The sequence below is a fragment of the Mobula hypostoma genome, chromosome 5, assembly GCF_963921235.1.
Source record: "Mobula hypostoma chromosome 5, sMobHyp1.1, whole genome shotgun sequence".
Classification (NCBI taxonomy): Eukaryota; Metazoa; Chordata; class Chondrichthyes; order Myliobatiformes; family Myliobatidae; genus Mobula; species Mobula hypostoma.
In genome coordinates this window covers 123,509,312-123,527,523 of record NC_086101.1, presented here as the reverse complement: position 1 = coordinate 123,527,523, position 18,212 = coordinate 123,509,312, and the positions used below count along the sequence as shown (strand labels likewise).

Below are 18,212 nucleotides of genomic sequence, written 5' to 3'. Positions count from 1 at the left end.
AAGCAGTGTACAAGTGCGCGCGCACACACATACACACACACACACACGGCAATAGTTCTCTGGTGAATGTGAAGATAGCCTCTAGTTATGAAAGTCACAGTACGGTGAAAGACACTGTGATAAACCCCAAACCTTCAAAAAGGCCACATTAGGTAAATGAGATCTTGCACAGCATTAGTTAAATCCAATTTCAGTGCACACCGACACCAAGTGACTCATACGTTGGACAAACTGGAACTAGCGAATATCAATTGATTGTTCTTAATCACTTGTGACAGACACAGTATTCCTGAAGACAGTATGTTAATAAAAAAAAACTTGAAAACTGATAAGAGAAAAGAAACACATAGGTCACAGCAGGAATCTCTGAGGATTTGTCTGTGATTCGAGATAGTCTCAGCCTTGTCATCAAGTGTGCAGCTTTCCACTCAGCACGAAAATATCAATAGGAATATGTTTGTGAGGTCTCTAGTGGACATTTTTTCATTCTTTCTGCATCGACAGGATTCCGAATCAATATTCAGCTCCCACTAACAAGCTGTGCACAGTCTCTGTAGAAAATATTGTACAGAATACAGGAAGACATGGTAATAAACAGCTGTCCAGCTGCGAGGAAAACATGAATTGACTGCAAGTGAATCCCTTGGAAAAGGTCACAAAGCTATGAACCACTCTTCAGGTGTTCTCATTTATTGCTGAATATAAACAACTAATAATATTATAGTGCTGCAGCTATCTCGTTCTGCAGTTATTTTATATTGGTTTGCTAGAGTGGCAGCCATCTTTAGCTTCAATAATGCATCAAGGATTACTATCTATATTTTTCTCTTTTAAGATTTATGTTTAGAATGCGAAGTCTTAAAATATCATACTTGCACACATCAGATAACCTAGAAACACTGCAGCAAATTTATCTAGGACCTTGGGGTTGTTGCGAACCTTTCAACTGAAATAGAAAAAAAACACAGAACGATAAAATTACTGAACACCAGCACAGTGGCAAAACTTGGATTTGATGAAGCTTTTGTAAGAAGCAAAGTGAGAAGGTGAAGCACAGTAATGACAATAACCAACAACGCCAGGGAATGCACAATAACCCAAATTTAGAAGGGTCGACGTGACAAAGAATTAAAGAAGGCATCGTAGGTAATGACTTGCAGTAAGGGTCAGAGTAGTAGGTATCAACAGTATGTCTGTTGATGGTACAAAGTTAGCTGGAAAAGCAAGCTGTAACATAGCAGCAAGGTATTTGTAAAAGGAATCAGGCAGGTTAAGTAAAAGGGGCAAAACACAGCATACATGAGGTAGTGTGAAATTATTCACTGCTGTAGGCAGAATAATTTTTAAAGTGAGAGACTGAAAAATGCACATAGTTCAGGAGGATTTGGGAATCATTGTATACAAATCACACAAGGTTTAAACGCATGTACAACAAGCCACTACCAAGGCAGATAGCACTATTTCAAGGGAATTACAGTATAAAAATAAGGAAGCCTTGGTACAGTTAAATAGGAGTAGTTTACGTGGCATTGTTTCCTCACCTAAGGAAGATTAGTCTTGCCACAGAGGAAGCGCAGCTAAAATGACTCACTGAGATCTAGTGGAATGGGTATATATTCTCTGAAGATTTAAATACTATCAGGTAATCCTAAGGAAATGTATAACATCTTCAAGGGTCACAACAATGTAGATATTATTAGGCTGTGTTCACTGGTTGGCACATCAAGAACTTGAAGATGGTTTACTCTCAAGAAAAATAATACAGATAAACAAACCCTTGTTTATACAGGGGGTTGTGGATATTTGGAATTCACTATTCCGGAGGATTCTGGATGCCAATACTTCTGGCTGGTGGCTAACGAAACCAGGAAAACAACAAAATACTTTGTTAATCACTCCTTTTCTGGCAAATGATCATCGAAAGCAATATTCTATGACTTCCCTTTCGACTTGGAAACAATTCGATGTGGCAGAACTGAGGTGAGGTGAGGCAAGGCAGTGATCCTGTCGCCAAAAGTGAGGAAGACCCGAAGTTCAATCGATTTAAGCACCATGCTGAATTGGAAAGGTCAGGTACAGGCCAAATCAAGGCTGCAGGGTCCATGTCCCAGGGCACATCGAAGTGACTGAACCGAATGTTTGGATGATGATTTAGGCGCATTATGGTTGCATAATTTTTTTCTCTCTCTGCACTTTGGGTGTTCGACAGTCTTTTTTAAATGTTTTTTTTGTGTTTCTTTGTTTCATGGCTGCCTGTGAGGGGACAAATCTCAAGGATACATAATATATACATACTTTGATAATAAATGTACTTTGAACTTTTAAACTTTGAATACATCCAAGGCTGACATTGTTAAATTTTTTGAGGACAATGACAACTGTAAGAATCAAGTGGCAAATTTAGTGATGGAGGCTGAGCGGCCACAACTTCGAAGAACTAGGGAGTAAGCTCAAGGGGAGAAAATAACCTCCCAATCATTTCATCCAGTCCTTCTTATCATTCTAGCCTTGTCTCTCCATTACATTACAGTTCTTTCACTGCCAGGGAAGAGATTGAAATGGAAAGGAAAGGGAAGTCTGGTAGAGAGTATGGGCTAGGATGGAGAGAAAGAACATGGATAGACATAGGGAATGAGAAATCAGGATAGTAAGGAAAGATAGAAGTCTGGGAAGAGAAGAGCAGGATAGAGACAAGAGGGAGCAAATTGATGGGGTTGTAATGGAGAGAGGAAGTGGGTGGACAAGTTGGGCTGTATTAAATGACTTGGTTGGAAATAGGGACCGGATGAAGAGAAGGGATGGAAAAACAGAGAGGGAAAAGAGAGGTGGCGGAAGTCAGTGACAGACACAGGACAGGACAAGAAAAAAGGAGGGGCAAGGTGGAGAGAGAAAGATGTAGAATGAGAGAACATGCTATGTGGGGTGGAGAGAACACACAGAAGAAAGACAGCTGGCAAGGCAGAGAGATAGAAATGGTAGTGATGAGACAAGTTAGAAGTTAAAAGGGGAATGGAGTTGAGGAAAATCCGTATCAACTCTGAGTCAGTGGCTGAGGGACTGATTGAGTCTATGCTTCTAATTAAAGTTTAATAAGTAAATTAATGAAGTTGAGTTAAGAAAAGGACAGAGACATTGCTATAGCTTCCTTACATTCTTCATGTATTCCTCTCTCTCCACTTTCTCCCACCTTCCCTGGGGACTGTCTGATAACATGACTTGGGGAAGAAGGGTATATTCTGAGGAAGGATGGGGGCTACATAAAGCTGCTACAGGATTTGTTCAACACAACTCTTCTGTTGTAAATTTTGTTACTTAATTTTCCTTTACCACATGGATTTAGTGTACTTATAAAACTAATCACATCATTTTAGTGGCAATTAATTATTTGGTCCTATGTTGAGTTAAACCTCTCTAATTTTATACAGTTATAGAAACACTGTCCAATAAAAAATGAAATCTATCATTGCTCACTGATAATGCTGGACTACTGAATAGAAATTAAGTCTATGGTACTGTAAAAAGTAATTGTACATGTTCAAAGATTCACAAACACATAATTTAAATTTTGTCCCAAAACTCAAAATTTACCCCCTGCCCATCCACAGGTGCTGTTCAAGATGCTGAATTCCTCCAGTAGGCTGCTTATTGAATATACAGTGCCTATTAAAAGGTATTCACCCCTCTTAGAAGTATTCATGTTTTACTGTTTCACAACATCTAATCACAGTGGATTTAAATTGGCTTTTTTGACACTGTTCAACAGAAAACACTCTTTCGTGTCAAAGTGAAAACAAATTTCTACAAATTGGTCTAAATTCATCACATTTATTAAACACAAAATAATTGATTGCATAAGTGTTCACCCTTTCAAGTGAGTATTTAGTAAATGCACCTTTGGCAGCAATTACTGTATCGGAGCGGCTGGTCGGAAGCTCTAAGTTTTCAGACGGATGGACTCAGTGTCGGCTGTGGTCAGCTGCTTCCAAGGTATCAGCAAGTTGATGGTGCCTGGAGGTTTATGGCAGGGAGTTTCTCCCTTTTGCCGCCTGCTATCCGGGACTCAGGACTTCAAGACTTTTTTTTTTACTGTGCCCATGGTTTGTTCTTCATCAAATTATGGTATTGTTTTGCACTGCTGTAACTGTATGTTATAATTATGTGGTTCAGTCAGTGTTAGTCTTTGGTCTGTCCTATTTCCTGTAATATCACTCCGGAGAAACATTGTTTCATTTCTTAATGCATGTATACATTTCTAAATGACAATAAAAGAGGACTGAGTGTTCTCATAATCTAAAAAAAATAAATTACAGCCTTGAGTCTGTGTGGATAGGTCTCCATCAGCTTTGCTCATCTGGACACTGCAATTTTTCCCAGTCTTCATTACAAGACTGCTCAAGCTCTGTCAGGTTGCATGGGGATCATGGGTGAACAGTCCTTTTCAAGTCTGGCCACAAATTCTCAATTCAATTGAGGTCTGAACTCTGACTTGGCCACTCCAGAACATTAACTTTGATATTTTTAAGCCATTCCTGTGTAGCTTTGGCTTTATGCTTGGGGTCATTGTCTTGCTGGAAAACAAATCTTCTCCCAAGTCACAGTTCTTTTGCAGACTACATCAGATTTTCCTCCAGGATTTCCCTGTATTTTATTACATTCATTTTACCCTCTATCTTCACAAGCCTTCCAGGGCCTGCTGCAGTGAAGCATCCCATAGCACGATGCAGCTTCCACCATGCAGCTTCACAGTAAGGATGGTGCGTTTTGATGATGAGTGGTGTTTGGCTTATGCCAAACACAGCGTTTAGTTTCATCAGACCATAGAACCTTCTTCCAGCTGACTTCAGAGTCTCCCACATGCCTTCTGGCAAACTCTAGCTGAGATTTCATGTGAGTTTTATTTGACAGAGGCTTTCTCTTTGCCACTCTACCATAAAGCTGCAACTGGTGAAGCATCCAAGCAATAGTTGTTGTATGCATAGTCTCTTCCATCACAGCCACTGAAGCTTGTAACTCCTCCAGAATTCATAGGTCTCTTGGTGGCTTCCCTCACTAGTCTCCTTCTTGCATAGTCACTCAGTTTTTGAGGATGGTCTGCTCGAGGCAGATTTACAGCTGTGCCATATTCTTTCCATTTGTTGATGATTGACATAACTATACTCCAAGGGATATTCAGTGACTTGGAAATTTTCTTGTATCCATCTCATGACTTGTGCTTTTCAATAACCTTTTCACGGAGTTGTTTGGAGTGTTCTTTTGTCTTCATGGTGTAGCTTTGGCCAGGATACTGACTCACCAACAGTTGGACATTCCAGATACCTGTTGATTTCGATTACAATCGATCAAAATACCTTGACTGCACACTGGTCTCCAAGAACAAATCTCCATTAACTAATTATGTAACTTCTAAAACCAGTGCACCAGTGATGATTTGGTGTATAATATTAAAGGGGATGAATACTTATACAATCAATTATTTTTGTGTTTTATATTTGTAATTAACTTAGATCACTTTGTAGAGATGTTTTGACTTTGACACAAAGGAGTGTTTTTCTGTTGATCAGTGTCAAAAAGGCCAGATTAAATCTACTGTGATTTAATGTTGCAAAACCAAAAAACATGAAAGGCTGAAATTATAACTAAATGGAGGAAGCCAGCATATTCTGGGGCGGGGGGGGGTGCGGAGGGTTGCATACTTTTTATAAGAACTGTAATTAACATGCTTCTGACTGCTTTATGTTATTTGACAATAGTAAAAGATAATGTGCTAATAAATGAGGTTAAAACCACTTGTAACTTCAGGTGCCCTTACATATGAGTGTGACTTTGCCATTCAATTCTTTTCTTGTCATTGTGGTTGGACATGTTTCTGGAGCTGTCTGTGAAGTCCATCTGTTTTGATGCAATCAATCCTTTGGAGACATCAGCCATCTTGGAAACCAGCTTGCTGGTTCTTGCCATCACACACTTATACTATGACATCCTTTTCTAAAGATATGGCATTTTGGAAGTACTTAATTGCTTATAGTCATCTCAATTTCAATAAGTAATTCAGACATCTTCCGTCTGGATGCATTAGTGCAATTATTTGCATGTTCAGATAACACATTTTCAATAATTACTAGACAATGGGGTGACCCATTGGGGCAGCCTTTGAGAGAAGAGTAGTGCAGTCTGATGTGACCAGAATGAACATTAAATTTTCCTGAATGCTATTGCTATCTCTTTGATTTGGAAATTAAAGAAGAAAAACTCAGCTTATTAAAGAAGAAAGATGCATAGCAAGACAAATATGTGACCAGAATGAACATTAAGCATCCATGAAGTAAATTTGAAGGAATTGGGCTTGGTGGGTCAGGTCTGGAAATAAATGTCCAATGTAATGATGGATTTGGCCTTGAATAATCACAGAAGGCTTCCATCGATTCCTAGTTGAAATGACTTCTTTGGCACCAAAGGATGTCATTTGGAAGAGGCAATTGTATTGTCTGATTTCTTCCTGAATACGCTTGCAATAGGTTCATCATTACTGTACAAATTGAGGAGTTCAATAGGTAGAGGCTGCAAATTGCCTATCCTGACCTGTCCCTTCATACAGCAGAAATATGACAGCATGCGAGTTGCGCATTTTGCCTTGCTCTTTCTCTGTCGAGGTATTGTTGTCAAAAGCGGCCATTGTCGTCTTCAGCAACTCTCGCAATAATTACTGTGCCGCATATTCTCGAGTTGATCTTTCCTTTTCTCCTCTGTCTCTTCCTCTCTCCTCCTTCTCTGCCTATTTTTGTCATTCTGGAGATGCGCAGCCCTTTCATCCTTGGTCTCTTCATCTCTTCTACCATTTGTTCTTTCTCTCTGATCCTGGAGTCATGCGGCCCTGGCCTGATTCGATTCTTGTTCTCTCCTCCGTCTGTGCCTATTGTTGTCGTTTTGGAGACGTGCATGCCTCTCCTCCTCTGTCTCGTCTTCTCTCATCTTTTTTGTCCTGACTCTTTGATCCTGGAGTCGTGCGGCCCTGGCCTCATCCGATTGTTCTCTCTCTGTTTGGCGTCATCTCTTGATCATAATGCCCCCCTTCTCTTTCCACGCGGCATAATTAGGCTATGCGTATATTTTTACCCTAAATGCCTGATAGAAGATAGAAAGCAGTAACACCAAAGCCTCTAAGCTGCTAAGGCTGGCTGTGTGCATGCATCGTGGTGTGGCGTCGCGGTCTCCACGGAAGGTGGAAGCGGCTCTGTGAGCATCGTGCTGAAGCTGGCCGTGTGCATGTGTCAGGCTGTGGAGTCCCGGTTGCCATGATGGCCGATTGGGTCTCGGGTGAAAGGCAGCCTGTTGATTTTTGGCGAATGAGCAATTTAATACGAATATATAACCCTGAACCTTGCCTGCATTCTGTAAGTTAGCACATTTTAATTCGATTTAGCCAAAAAAAGTGCCGCTCTAATGCACCGTTTGCGCTAATCGGAGGTCACAAACAGACAGACAGAGCATGAGAGTTTTAGTAGTATATAGATGGCAAAGAACTTTTGTCACATTAGAGAGAAATACTATCACAGCAGAACAGGTGAATTCAAATTAATTTTGAAAGCTGGGTTTTCAAATGATTTATGTAAAATGCAAAAAAATTTAAAGCATAAAAACAATTTTTGGGGTTTGCTCTCAGTATAAATTATGTTTGCTGATTAAGAATGTCTTCATTTACTGCTTTAATTAAATTGTTTTGTTGACAATGAAGTTGTAGATGAAGGTTACTTGAATCCTAATGTAAAGGGAGCAAGTTTGGCCTTGGTCTTTTCTCCTTCGAGCGACGGAGAATGAGAGGTGACCTGATAGAGGTGTATAAGATGATGAGCAGCATTGATCACGTGGATAGTCAGAGGCTTTTTCCCAGGGCTGAAGTGGCTAAAACGAGAGGGCTAGGAAGGTGTTTGGAAGTAGGTACAGAGGAGATGTCAGGGGTAAGTTTTTTTACGCAGAGAGTGGTGAGTGCGTGGAATGGGCTGCCAGTGACAGTGGTGGAGGCGGATATGATAGGGTATTTTAAGAGACTCCTGGACATGGAGCTTAGAAAAATGGAGGGCTATGGGTAACCCTAGGTAATTTCTAAAGTAAGTACATGTTTGGCACAGCATTGTGGGCTGAAGCTGTAGGTTTTCTGTTTCTAAGCTACGTTGCAAAATACCATTAACATACAGGATGTTTCAATACCTGCCCTGCAAGTATCTTCTGTATTTGAGTCAGCCACTTCTGATCTCTCTGTAAAGCTTTCTTAGTTTCTTCTGATTCCTGCAGATGAATAAAGGAAAGAGCAAGGTTATATTTTTATAAAATTAGCTCTGCTTAATTGTGCAATTCATGGATGCACGTTGTCTAGCATGCAGAAACAAGCTGATGACTGAACCAGAATATGCTGGCTCCCTCCATTTAGTTATAATTTCAGCCTTTCAGCACCCATTTTCTCTCATATACTCACCTGATTTTATATTAAAAGTTTATTATTTATTTGCCTCAACAGTTTCTTGTAGCAGTACCACAGTGTGAAAATTACTCCAGGGTTATTTCTCCAGATTTCCCCATAGAGTTTGGCTGTGGTTATATTGTATGTGTCGACCTCTGGTTATAAATTCTCCCATTCACATGCAGAACAAATGAAAATTTTCTGAAGGAAAGTCCCACCTTTTTATCCTTTTAGAGAGCCATAATTTTGTTGTAATGCATTTCAAATGGAAAATCAAATATGATTTAACACTCAAAAGTTGAAATCGCCTTTCAATTAAAAAGGAAAATCATGATAAGGAATGTAAAGATAAAAATTGGTCCATTGTTCCAGGAGAAAATGACATCTTTACCCACTATTTCTGCAGAGTTAAGGATATTATAAAATAAACTAAAAGTGTAAAACTTTACCAAGACATTTGTGCCACTCTAAGAGAATAGTAATAAAAAAATCATCTTTTATGTTCCGGGTCTCATTGTGGCACAGATGGTCAAATAGTGCTTATGCATTCATAAATTCCATCTGGTCTTTAGACAGCAAGGGGAACTAATGCTCTACAAGGTAACCTGATGAACATTACTTACCTCAGCACAAACATAATCAGCATTCCAATCAGGCTTTCTTGGATAAACACACCAGCATGAAGAAAGCCCCGAAAGGTTGCGAGGAGAAACAGGATGAGATTAGTGATGAAGGTCTAGAGAATGTGGCTGGTGATGAACTGTTAAACAGCAACTAGACAGATCCCATGCAACCTGATCGCCAATCATTCAAAAAGAAACAGACACTAAGGCATTTACTTTCAATGTAACAAAAGGGAAGGCCCTCTCTTATCCTTGAAAGTAGCTGTGTGGCCAGTGTCTTCACGGTGCTTATTGATTAGTGAGATAGGGGTGGGGGGTGCAGTTGCTCTATTGTGTACCAGTGCATGAGGGGTGCAGAAGGTTAACAATACTCAAAGGAAATGTAAGCTTTCATATCACTGATCCTAGCCTTAGCATCTCTCGTTGTTTTTGATGAACACAGAAGTTTTCATCAGAATTGGTTGTGCTTAGCTTGCACATTAATAACTCAGTATAATCATGTTAAACGTTTCTCAGACATTTTGCACAACATCTTAAGAATGGAACAATGTGTCCAGAGAGATCAAACCCTAAGAATTAATGGATTCACTCTCAAAACAGTCCCATCAGATGGGCTTTCTTCTTAGAGAATAACATGGTACACAAGTGTCAGTGACAGTACTGCCCCCATGTTACTGCAATCATTGATATTCAGCCTCTCCACAGTCTTTCCTGAGGCCAAAAACTTCAGTGGCTGGATTGCAAGTGCAAATCACAATTCTGATAGTGGGGGTGGAAGCGGGCAAGTGTAATACTTCAATACTAGAAAACTTTGCCTCTCATATGAACTTACTCCATGCATCAAGATTAAGAAGTCTAAAATTAAATCAATCAGCTTTTGTCTATGAAGCCTTAGCATTGCATCTAATCTATTAGAGAGTTGATAGTAACATTACAGTATATCGTATCTTTTTCGCTGCTGGAAAACATACCTATTGAGTCAGTTGACTAAATACCTGCAAGGTTTGCAGTTGATTGACTTTTGCCAGCATAAAGGAAGGAGTTTCTCACCATGATGAGAATGACCCTGTCTGGACAGTGATATTGAAAACTGCAGGGTGATGTACTCAGGCTGACAGGAATGTAGTCTGCCACTTTGAGCAGTCTTTGTAGAGTGAACCATTGTGTATTAACATAATATTGATTCCCTGGGTTCCAATATTGTCTGGATTTATCACTATAGTGTTAGCAATGATTTTGTGTTCAAGCATTGACAATTTCTGCAATTTTAAGAATATCTTTCAGTAGCATGTCATTCTTTTGATATATCTGGTGCAGAATTGAAGAATACTACAGATTCAGTGGGATGTAAATGAAAAAGATCAGCTGTATAGCCTGTGGGAAATTAATCCAATATGGCAGCTGACAATGAGTTGGTTGCAAATCATTTTACTGTGTACAACACAAGTAGTAGTGCTCCCTTAGGTGGTCAAAGCACATCTGGATTGGGTCTGCCTCCTACTCCACCTCCCATTCTCATCTCTCACTGTGGATGTCCCCTTTCTCTTTCATCTGTACTTCTTGCTGCTTTTCATCTAGTTAGAGACTCTCAGACAAGAGTTCTATCGACTTGTTTGCCAAGGTACACAGTATGAAGCAGGTAACAATGCAGTGTGAGACCTTATTTGTTAGGGACTGGAGCTGCCAGAATACAGTGGACAGTATATTGTAATTTTGAGGAGGGCAACAGAATTTCAGCTAAGCTCTTTGGGCTACCGTGGTTCTCAATGTAGCAGCACCCAACTTTGGTGGGTGGACAGCACATAGCAGTAAGCAAGAATCCTGTGATTTTGTGATCCCTGAAAGATGAGGATGCTGGAACCTGGAACAAAAAACAGAACTCATCGGTGGAGGCAGAAACTGTATGTTGACATTTCAGGCTGAGATTCCACATAATAACTGAGAGGGAATATGGAAGATTACCAGTATGTAGCAGAATGAGGAGAAAAGAAAGCAAGTGGGGAAGGGGCAGGGCACAGGAAAGATAAATAAGAGGAGAATAAATCCAGGTGAACAGGCAAGTGTTTGTGTGCTATACTTTATTAGGAAATTGAAGAGATTCAGCAGGTCAACAAATATACTCAAAAACTTCTATAGTTGTACTGTGGAGAGCATTCGGACAGGCTGCATCACTGTCTGGTGTGGATGGACTACTGCACAGGACTGAAAGAAGCTGCAGAAGGTTGTAAATCTAGTCAGCTCCATCTCGGGCACTAGCCTACAAAATACCCAGGACATCTTTAGGGAGTGGTGTCTCAGAAAGGCAGCGTCCATTATTAAGGACCTCCAGCACCCATGGCATGTCCTTTTCTCACTGTTACCATCAGGTAGGAGGTACAGAAGCCTGAAGGAACACACTCAGCGATTCAGGAACAGCTTCTTCCCCTCTGCCATCTGATTCCTAAATGGACATGGAAGCTTTGTTGATATGTCATAAAATGGTTACATTTTTAAAAATTGCTCTGTAAATTGTGGCATGGATTGTATCACCCCCCACTAATGTCATCTAGTTTCGTAAATTCATGAGATGTTCTAGAAGCTAATATTTTTATATGACAACGTGAACTTTCTATGCATTGTGTAGGCAAGCAGAGTGGGATTATTTTACCTGACCCAGCTCCAGTGCCATTGCCTTATGAGACAAACCATTAGTTTACAGACATATTGTAATTCATGATTACTTTGCCTTTTTTTCATATTGAACGGGGCTGGATTCTGTTCAGCTGCAGATTTCACACAGAGGTTTTGTGAGTGATATCCCATTTTAAACAGGACAGCCAGCAGTGGAGATGTCTCCCTCTCCTGATAGTCACCTAGCTACCAGCCTCTTACAACTGAGCAATGTTCCCTCTAATTTTTAGTAGTCAGTGTGCACAAAAATCTTATGATGTGCAAATTTTTTTCCTGTAACAAAAGTATGTGCGCACTGAATGCACACATGGTACAGTTTATGTAGGTTTACAAAATATTTGACATAAAACTGCACAGAACAACAACAAAATAACATACATATTTGAGTATCTCAGTTATTTTTTCTCTCTCCTGTCTTTGGCATTTACCCATTCTTTGTAAACTCTATCTAGACTAATAGAACTTCCATCCAATTGATAGCTTTTGATTCTCATTAACATATCCAAATGACATTCACCTAAACAGTTTCTCAGCTTGGCTAAAACCTCACTCACAGTCCGCAGTAGACGCAAGAAAGGTTCCCCCAATGTCCATCAACTGTGCAAGGTCACAAAACTTCATTTTGAAGTACAAATGCCACCATTTGAGCAAAGTTTGAAATCAGTTTGGATTTAATTTTTTTCTTGCACGGAAAATTTGAAATCATTAGACTGTCTAACTATTACAGTATTTTCAGCTAGAAAATCATGATAACTTGTTCATCGCCAAATGTGAAGTCACAATCTGCAATTGCGGAGAAATCAAAAGCTGACCATTCTTGTACCTCATCTTCAGGAAACCTTTCTTCTAAATGAACACAAAGACTATTTCTAAAAGTCAACAGCAAACTTGTATCTACTGTGATGTTTTCTTCACGTTGTTGGCTTAGCAAAACTTTAACTTTGTCACTCCACGAAACATTGTGTCCCAGATACTGCTTTCTTATCCTGTTAATTTTGCCTTGCACAAAATGAAGTGAATCAATCGGTGTCAGGCCACTCTTTTGCAGAATCTTGCACAGTGCAGCCAGTTCATCAAAGACATCACTTAAAACCTGTAAAACTACTTTGTATCTGATGTTTATCAATTTCTTGTGACAGTATTTAGCCAGAGGGTCATTTGACTGATCTTTTTCAATAAAAACTTCGTAAGCTATCTACAGGATTTGAAACAGATCTTTGTAAACTTTACGATATGAACACTGTCCGCCAAAGATGGCTGCCGCCGTGATGCAGCTGTACAAATCAGAACAGGAAAGGTGAGGTGACGTAAATTAGTGACGTGCATTGTGGTATTTGAGAAACCGACTAACTAGTTAACAGAAACATTTAGCTAAAAGATTACTTTAGGTAACTAACCTTTTGTGCGCACATTAATTTCCTTTGTGTGCTGGTTGAAAAACGTGTGTGCACGCGCATACCTTAGAGGGAACTGAGGTGTGACTGCCTCTCTGTAGCTCCTAGCTATCAACTCCTCATTCTCCCAAATGAACTGAAGGTCATGCAGTTCCAGATCCAGATTCAGTTCTCTAACAAGGAACTGCAGCCAGAGGCACTTCTCACTAGAGATCTCTCAGACTTTCCACATCATGCAAGCGGAATACACCACTGCCCTGGTATCCACTCTCAATGTTCTACCTATGCCATAATAAAGAAAGAAAGAAAAACTTGAAAGTAATCTCAACCTAGCTTCCATCTCTTCTTGTTGAAACCACTTGAGCCAAAGCCTCAGCTCGCTACTCTATCCTTGTCCCCCTCACACTATGATGTTCCTACAATGGCCACTTTGCTTAAACCTAAATTCTTTTTATTGGTTCTTGCCAATTACCTTATCAATTTGAAACTGAACGGAAAGTCCCAATAGGCTCCACTTTTTTTTATACGTCCCGCTCCTTATGACCAGTAATGGCCTCTGTTAACAAAAAATGAACAGAAAATCCCGACAGGCTCCACTTCATAAATCTCCCACTTCTCGCGACAGGTAATCGCTTCTACTACCCGTAACTGAACAGAAAATCCAGCCAAGCTGATTTTGCTAAATCTCCTGCTTCTCACAACAAGTAATTCAATAATGAAAGGGTACCTTTTAGATTACAATTTACCCCCTCCCCATTACTTAGTTCTTTATTCGGCTTTTTATTGGCTCTTGCCCATTACTGATCTCGTCATCGTCATGTGCTGTGTCATATGATGTAGGCAATCATGCTTTCACGACTATGATTATTCTTTAAAAAGTTTTCTACAGGAGTGGTTTGCATTTGCCGCCTTCTGGGCAATGTCTTTACAAGAAAGGTGATCCCAGCCATTATCAATACTCTCCACAGACCGTCTGCCTGGCATTAGTGGTTGCATTGCCGGGACTTGTGCTGCTCATAAGACCATACACCACCTGCTCGCATGGCTCCCGTGACCCTGATTGGGGGGGCTAAGTAGGTGCTACACCTTGCCTTGGGTTGAACTGCAGGCTAGCAGAGGGAAGGAATGCCTTACACATCTTTTGGTAGAGACACATCTCTGCTCTGCCACCCAAAACTACTTAATTACTCAATCAATTTGAAACTGAACAGAAAATCCCAACAGGATCTGCAACATGAATGAAAAAAAATTATGCCCCAACGTTTCTTACCTCCTCATCTTCAAGATCCAATAAGTCTTCCAGGTCACTTCGGGAAATATTAAGGATAGATGCCGCCACAGACTGGGCTTTGCTGAAGGACTCCTTTGAAAGACCTTCATGGCATAATTGTTTCATCTTTACTTGTTTCAAATGGGTTCTTCTGCTTTGAACTTCTTTGCATAGCTTACTGGCCAGTGCCTGTCATGGTGAAAAAATCCAAATCTGAGTAACTTGCAGATCAGCAATAACTTGCATTTATACACTTCATTCAGTAAATTAAACCAAATTAATTATAGGCCTTTACTTCAAGGAGTTTGGAGTTCTTCCTTCAGTTAGTCCTGACAAAGGGTCTTGGCCTGAAACGTTGACTGTACCTCTTCCTAGAGATGCTGCCTGGCCTGCTGCGTTCACCAGCAACTTTGATGTGTGTTGCTTGAATTTCCAGCATCTGCAGAATTCCTCATCTATGCTACTCATATGACTTTATAATTTAAATCCTGGTGCTCAAAATCTATCTCTCATGGACAAAGGAAGTCTTGCAACAATGATGATTAACACTGTAGCTCTCGAGTTTTTTTCTTGCTCAGGCTTGAGAGGTATTTATTAATCTTATTTGTAACTGATTCCTCTTGATCTTGTCAAGATCTGTCAATGAGTCAAGAGCTGCACCACTTTCAACATGAATTTTTGAGGGCGTTGACGGCAATAGGACTTGCACTCTTGGTTGTCTTTGAATTGCACAGTTTAACAATTCACTTTCTCTGCTCCCTCAGCTCCCCATATATGATTGATTTAGAAGATTACTTTCAATACATCTATGTTGTATTTATAGTAGCATTTTCTGATGATGGTGATGTTTGCTGGCTCAAGAATGTCAGTGATTGACATCTTGTCATTAAATTCAGTGGATGAAGTGAACAAGGAATTGTTTGATCTAGTTAACATGCTGTCTATTAGGAGTCCATGTTTAAGAACAATAGCTGGGATTCGACATCTAATTCTCCATCTTTAGTTTGATGGAGAAATATGTTAAATTCAGGGCTTTCGTTTTGAGCTGGCCAGAGACCTTTTTGACTTTGCAGCTCTGTAGACAATTTCTTGTCCAAGGAACTACCATTGGAGATGTGCTGGCAAAATATTTCAGCTGGTCCATATTTTCCAACTGTGTGCCATGAATGGAGGTAGTTTTCACAGAGGCAATGAATATGGTATAAGTTGAATTAAGATTTCTGACTTCCTGAGATTGATGGTGAGACTGCTTTAGAAAATCAGTAAACAATGACCTGAAGGTCATACTGTATATCTGTTGCCATCAGGGTGCAGTCGTCTATGGAGAGTAGCTGGATGAGAAATTTCTCCAGCATTGTGGTTTAGCTTTCAGTGTTTGAAGATCAAAGAGCAAGCCGTTGAGTCAGTAACAGTTGTATATCTCCTCAGGCAAGTCCCTTGAGACATCACCAAGAATGCAGACAAAGAACTGGTTGTACAGCACTCGAGTAAGTAGGGAAACTTGCTTCACTTCATTTAAAATTTCAAGCATGCCATGAGTTACCTTTGGAGAGCATTCGTCCAGTCATGCGATCATAGAACACATGAATGATTTGTATCAACCTTCTTGCACAGCAAAATTCATTCGGAATAAACACTTTCTCTGTTGTTGATATCAACAAAGACTGCATGCAGTTCTGTACTCCACATTAAACATTTTTCCTGCACGTACAAAAAAAATTGTTGTAGTGCTCTGAACTGACTTATAACCACATAACACTGACAGATTCTCTTCAGATGTATTTGCAATAAGTCTGTTTACTTGCATGCAATAAATTCTTGAATGCAAGCTAATATTTTCTCTGTGACACAGAGAAAATTCCCTTGCAGTTTGCAGTCGGCTTTGATGCTTTAGATTTAAACACTGATACAATAATGACATTTCTGAAGTTTTACTGCATTTCTTCTTTCAGCCAGATATTACTCAATAAACCGTAAGTCACCTTGACAGCACTCGGATTTGCTGTTTTGTATATTTCTGCGGGGACTACATCCTTAGCAGAATTCCGTTGTTAAGTGGCTTTTTGACCTCCAGCTATTGAAGGTCTGAAGAGATCAGCTGTAGTGGGAATTTGGGCCTTGGGTCATTGGCAATTGGTTGACTGAGGATGGTCTGATGAGCACTGATGTCTTCCTCCATCTCTGCATAATTTCTTCATTATCTTTTTTCAGGGTTGGGGTATCTTCTGGGAATCTGTGTCATATTTGTAAAGTGTGTAAACTACTTTGAGTCAAAGAATACCTTTATGCTATTCACAGCAGACATGTTAAACTTTTGCCATGAGGATTAGCCATGATATTCAACAGCAGTGCAGAGTCAAAGCATGAGGAATAGAGGAGTAGTCCATTTTCTCACCTTGTAGCCACTCTGTCATTCAATAAGATCATGGCTGATTTTTTAAAAAAAATTCTAATTTCCTGGTCTTTAATTCAGGAACAGAAGAAATAGGAACAATAGTAAGTCAGTGAATCTGATCCTTGAATCTGATCCACTATTCAAAAAGATTACGTTTGATATTTTGATATTTTACTTCAGTGCCACTTTCCTAGATTAATCTACACTCCTTGAGTTTCCTAATATCTAAAAATCTATCAGCCTCCTTATTTAAAATAATCAATGCTCTGTTTCCCTCTGTAGCTGTTTTGGAGAAGTAAGTCCAAAGATTCTTTATTGCTTTGGTGCAAATGCTCCTGTTATGGATGGTCAGTGCTTTATTTTGAGACAATGACCTCTGGTTCTTGACTGCCCTGCCAGGGGAAAACATTGTCCCTTCACCTAACCTGACAGAAGAATTTTGTGCGTTTTAATAAGGCCACCTCTCATTCTTCTAAACTCATGAGAGCAGAGGTTTAATCTTCTTAACCTCTCCTCATATGACAAACTCTCAGGAATCGATCTGGTGAACCTTTACTGAACTCCCTCAAGTACATCAGTCTTCGGATAGGGAGATGTGATACATGCACATTTTCAGATACAGTCTTGTAAGGGTCCCTTGTAATTGGAGCAAGGGGATTCTACTCTTCCACTTATTTTCTAATGCATTAAAGGCCAATTTACAGTTTCTCTTCCTAACTATGCAAGTAAATTTCCATTCATTCAAGTACAAGGAAATCCAGGTTTCTCTGAATAGCAAGACCTTTCAAATTCCCATATTTCAAAAACAAAAACACGTCTAAGTAAATATATTGTCTAGGTACGTACATGTTACCATATACTACTTCAGATACATTTTCTTGCAGGCATTTACATGAAAATAAAGAAATGCAATAGAATTTATGAAAAACTATACATAAACAAAGATTGGTAAACAACCAATGTGCAAAAGGGAAGACAAATTTGCAAATAAAAAAATAATAATACTGAGAACATCAGTTGTGGTCTCATGAGATGTAGAGCTCTTGAAAGTGAATTTGTAGGTTGTGGGATCAGTTCAGAGTTGTGGTGAGTGAAGTTATCCATGCTGGTTCAGGATCCTGATAATTGAAGGGTAATAACTGTTCCTGAACCTGGTGCGGTGGGACCTAAGGCTCCCATACCTATCTGATGACAGTAGTGAGAAGAGAGCATGGTCTAGATGGCGGAGGTCTTTGATGATGGATGATGCTTTCTTGTGACAGTGCTCAAAGATGGGGAAGGTTATTACTGTGATGGACTGGGCTGTATCAACCACTTACTGTAGACGTTCCATTCCCGTGCATTGTTGTTTTCATATTAAGCTATGAGGCAAACACTCTCCACTGTGCATCAATAGAAGTTTGCT

At 39.8% G+C, this 18,212-nt stretch overlaps 1 protein-coding gene across 4 annotated transcripts in view; it reads right to left on the bottom strand.

Annotated features, from left to right (window-relative positions):
- The window catches only part of cntln (centlein, centrosomal protein), a 538,558-nt gene that overhangs the window by 38,257 nt on the left and 482,089 nt on the right, over positions 1-18,212 (bottom strand). For all 4 annotated transcript variants that reach the window (XM_063048921.1, XM_063048919.1, XM_063048920.1 and 1 more), the window contains 2 exons: positions 14,413-14,601; positions 8,206-8,283 (listed from right to left, as the gene is read on the bottom strand). In XM_063048921.1, coding sequence (XP_062904991.1) covers positions 8,206-8,283; positions 14,413-14,601 — 267 coding nt within the window. The remainder of the gene's footprint in view (positions 1-8,205; positions 8,284-14,412; positions 14,602-18,212) is intronic.